Source organism: Orycteropus afer, unplaced genomic scaffold (genome assembly GCF_000298275.1).
Source record: "Orycteropus afer afer isolate SDZICR_OR568_19922 unplaced genomic scaffold, OryAfe1.0 scaffold00151, whole genome shotgun sequence".
In the NCBI taxonomy this organism is placed as follows: domain Eukaryota; kingdom Metazoa; phylum Chordata; class Mammalia; order Tubulidentata; family Orycteropodidae; genus Orycteropus; species Orycteropus afer.
The window spans coordinates 1,003,298-1,007,246 of NW_006921738.1; the positions used below are offsets into that span (position 1 = coordinate 1,003,298).

The following is a 3,949-nucleotide window of genomic DNA, read 5'->3' on the forward strand; positions in this document are numbered from 1 at the left end:
AGAGTATAATCTAATATTTGGTTATTCACTGCTATAATTTGGAATTATAAAATTCCTACAATGTTTATGTCAGTTTTATTCCTCCCTTCTGTTCGTTCTGTTGGCTGTTGAAATATTGCTATCTGGCTTTTGACTTGTAAATAAGAAATGAGAAGCAGGGTATTTCAATTAATATTTTAATTATTTTATATATTTTTAAAATTATTTAATACCTTAAGCTTATCACTTTGAAAGCTGAGATACATGGAGATATATGAGTAAAATTTAACATCTAGGTAAGATATTACCACTACAGTCATCTCTTCAACAAGTAAATGCTAAGTTGTAACTCTAACTATGCTTAAGAGTATAGTTTGTCACAAGATGTAATTTTTGAGAAGGCATGTTCAAGTTTTTCATGTAGGGATATTCCAGGAATGTGCTATATATGGAACTTTTTAGAAAGTTATGAGACTTAAATTCCTGGAAAGAAATGCATTATTACTTCCTAAAAATGTTTGAACAAACGAAATCATTTTGAGTGATATATTTTCCATGGGTAATTGTTTATAATTCATTAAAGGAAAAAAAAAGTCCTTGCACAGGCTCTCACACATCTTTAACTCCTTTACAAGGAAGACAAACTGAGAAACAAGCAAAACAGGTAATCTGCCCCCAAAAGGCCATTCTTATTTAAAAAAAAAAAAATCTGCAAAAACTGTTTTTAATGGTTCCTCTGAACTCATGACAAAGAATATATCCAGGAATAGGGCTTCAAAATCCAAGCGGTGTTCCATTGTTTGCAGTTACCTTGGATTTTAACTAGGTGTACAAGTTGACTTCTGACCATGGGAAATCCTGTCCATGGATGGGTTATGGAATGTTGAGGCCATGGCAGATAACCAGTTCCACAGAAGCAACTTCATGTTCTTCTGAGGAAGATCCATAGCACTGTGGAACAAGGAATATAAATGAGCAATGCCACAAGAGACTGCAAATGGGGTTACCAAAATACAACCCTCAAAAAAAAAAAAACACTGAAAGTGAAAAATCTACAAGAAAAATATATTAAAAAAATATAAAAAACAAACCAAAGTCACTGCTGTTGAGTCAGATTGGACTCATAGCGACCCCTCCTTGGGTTTCTGAGGCAGTACCACTATGGAAGTAGATTGGCCAACCTTTCTTCCGAGGAGTGGCTGGGGGGGTTTGAACCTCCAGCCTTCTGGTTAGCAGTCAAAAGCCTTAGGCTTCAGTTATCATATCCTGAGTGCTGGAGGACTTATTTAAGCATTTGACAGTCAAAATATGTGTTGATTCCAAGCTCAATAAGTGGATCCAAAGAACAAAACCAAATTTACTGCTATGGAGTCGATTCTGACTCATTGCAACCCCCTCTGGGTTTCCAAGGCAGTAAATCTTTACTGAAGTAGATTGCTCAGTCTTCCTTCCAAGGAGTGGCTGGTGGGTTTGAACCACCAACCTTCTGGTTAGCAGTCAAATGCCTTAGGCATTATGCCTCCAGAGCTCCTTCAAATAAGTAGGTAAGTCATGTTTTTGTTATAAAAACAAACATTTTTCAGCATTGCCAGAAACTATATATATAGAGAAAAAAAAAAATTCTTAAGTGTCTAGAGTGGAAAATAACAAAAGAAAATAGTGAAACTAGTAATAAAATAGTTGGTCTTTAATTGTTTCCAATTTAAATATATTTGATTTAGTATAAACTTCACCACCATCCAGTCATACACAAAACACACCAATTTTTAAATATTTTATAATAGCCAAAGGAGGGGTTTACATGTGTTTATTAATGGAACTCACTTTGGAATAGTTTTTAATAAGCTGCTAATGAATTTCGGCCTATCAGTTCCATTCCATTCCTCAGTCCCTTTCCTGATGTCTAAGGGTTAATGTCCTGTACCATGAAGAGATTATCCTGTGACACTCCGGGATTGATTTGGTCTGGGCTGAAATAGTCATAGTTTATAAAGTTCTCTCTTTCTTCTTCAGACTCTACTAGGATTGATAAAGGCATTTCCAGAGGCAAATGGTTGTCTTCCTCACTCTGGTCATACATGTCCTCCTCTTCCTCGGCTATCTGCTCATCTTCGTCTTCCTCCCCCATCTCCTGCTCATAGTCAGCCTCTTCGGCCTCCTCTCCCTCCTCACCCTCCTCCTCTCCATCCGCGCCCTCTTCTTCATCCTCGCCTTCCTCACCATCTGCCTCTTCATCCTCTCCCTCACTCTGCTCATCACACACTTCCTCCTCATACCCCTCTTCTTCATCATTTTTTTGTTCTGCTTCCTCCATTATCTGCGGGGTGGGAGACTGGTTTTCCTCCTTGGTGACAGGACTGAATACTAGACAGGGATCCTGCACAAAACTGTACAAAATTTCTTGAAGCTCCGCATCTTCCTCGGCCCCGCTAGGTGGCGCGTAGTCTCCAGAGGTGGCCGCTGGGGAGGCCGGTTCGCCCGCCTGAACTTCTTGTGTTCGCAGCGCCTCCTGCTGGCGCTCCAGCTTCTCTTGCTGCCGCATGTCCTCGTAGATCTGGTTCATGATGAACTGGGTGGTGTTACGCGGTGCGCGCATGCCGGGAGCCCGCCACCCATACAGGTTAACTGGCCGCAGCAGCATGCTCAGATCCACAGGCGGGCTCCTTGGGAAGCGGCGAGGGTGGCGGCGTAGACCCCGGCCTCTGCGGCCCCATCGCCTCTTCCTGCCATAGGGCCTGATCCAGCCGGGGTTCCAGTGTCTGCGCCAACAGGAGCAGCAGCAAAGGCAGAACGGTTGCAGTCCACACAACCGGATCATTTGCACCTGGCTGGGGACCTTCCAGAATCTGGCCGGGGGCGGGTGCCAGGGCCCTCCCCAATGTCCGGAGTTGGAGGACATGGCCCAATAGGGCCGTCGAGGTGGTTGGAACCAAGGGTCAGGGCCGCGCTGTTGCTTCCTTGGGGGCTCATATTCAGCCTTGGGGCCATAACGGTGCCACCGCTTGTTAATCGGGGCACCCCTGCGCCTTCGGTGGCACGAGGACCAGCTGCGTAATGGGGCCGAGGATGCCCAGCCACCGCCCAGGTTAAGAGGGTCCTGCCTTTTGTCAAGGATCTGGGTCATGGTTCAGGGAGCCCTGAGAGATCTAAATGGTGAAGTCCTAAAAGCTATAGTCAAGTTTGGCCAGATCCAACTGTCTGGAGAGAGGCTCGTCACCAGTGCCTCAACGCGAAGCCCCGTGCCTGCCTCTGGGATTACGACTTTCTCTCCCACAGGCCGCCTCTTCTTGGCTCTTGAGTCGCAATCTCTTGTCTGTCGTTCTCACCCGGGTTGTCCTGCCCAGGTGGGTTGGGTGGGACTGGGGCTAGGTAAGGATGGTGGGGGAGGAAGGTGTTGGTTGGCGACACGCAGCTAGACCCGCTCCCGGGTCCCACATACACCCGTCTCTGTGGAGGCGCGGGTTGGGGACTAGGGAGGCAAAGGTTGCGTGTTACCTTGGGGCTCCCTCTCAACCCAGGTGCTTCACAGTGGCAGTCCTGGCAGGACTGAGGTGGCTCGGGCAGTTGCAGCCTTTAAATACCGGCAGGGCCCCCCCGCGTGCCCACCGCGTCCTTGGTTGTCTTGGGCGACAGCCAATGGGGATTGAGGTCGTTCTCCTTGTGCCTGGAGGAGGGTTCTGTCCAGGAAAGAAGTGCACGCATCAACGTTCTTATGTTACTTGTGACGCAGTTTTTGAAGGAGGGGAAGAGGGGCAGTGGACTTTGTGCTGCCCAATTTGGGCAACACTTGAGGCAATTTCTTTGTACTCTACCACCCTGAGGCAACAAAAGATGGACCGTCAGCTGAACCAAGGATGTTGGGGAGGAGGACTTGTGTATGGAACAGCATATAGCCTATACCTTTGAGTGGCCGAGGGAATAAAAAGAAAGCTTCTAAGTAAACCTAGGCTCCACTCCTTACCTTATGGCC

The 3,949-nt window shown here is 46.4% G+C and overlaps 1 protein-coding gene across 1 annotated transcript; it reads right to left on the reverse strand.

The window, feature by feature from the left end:
• Positions 1-1,889: 1,889 nt before the first annotated feature.
• CCER1 (coiled-coil glutamate rich protein 1) lies at positions 1,890-3,103 on the reverse strand. The gene is given in 2 exon segments (XM_007946142.2): positions 1,890-1,979; positions 1,982-3,103. Coding segments are annotated over 2 exon segments (1,212 nt in total).
• Positions 3,104-3,949: the final 846 nt, after the last annotated feature.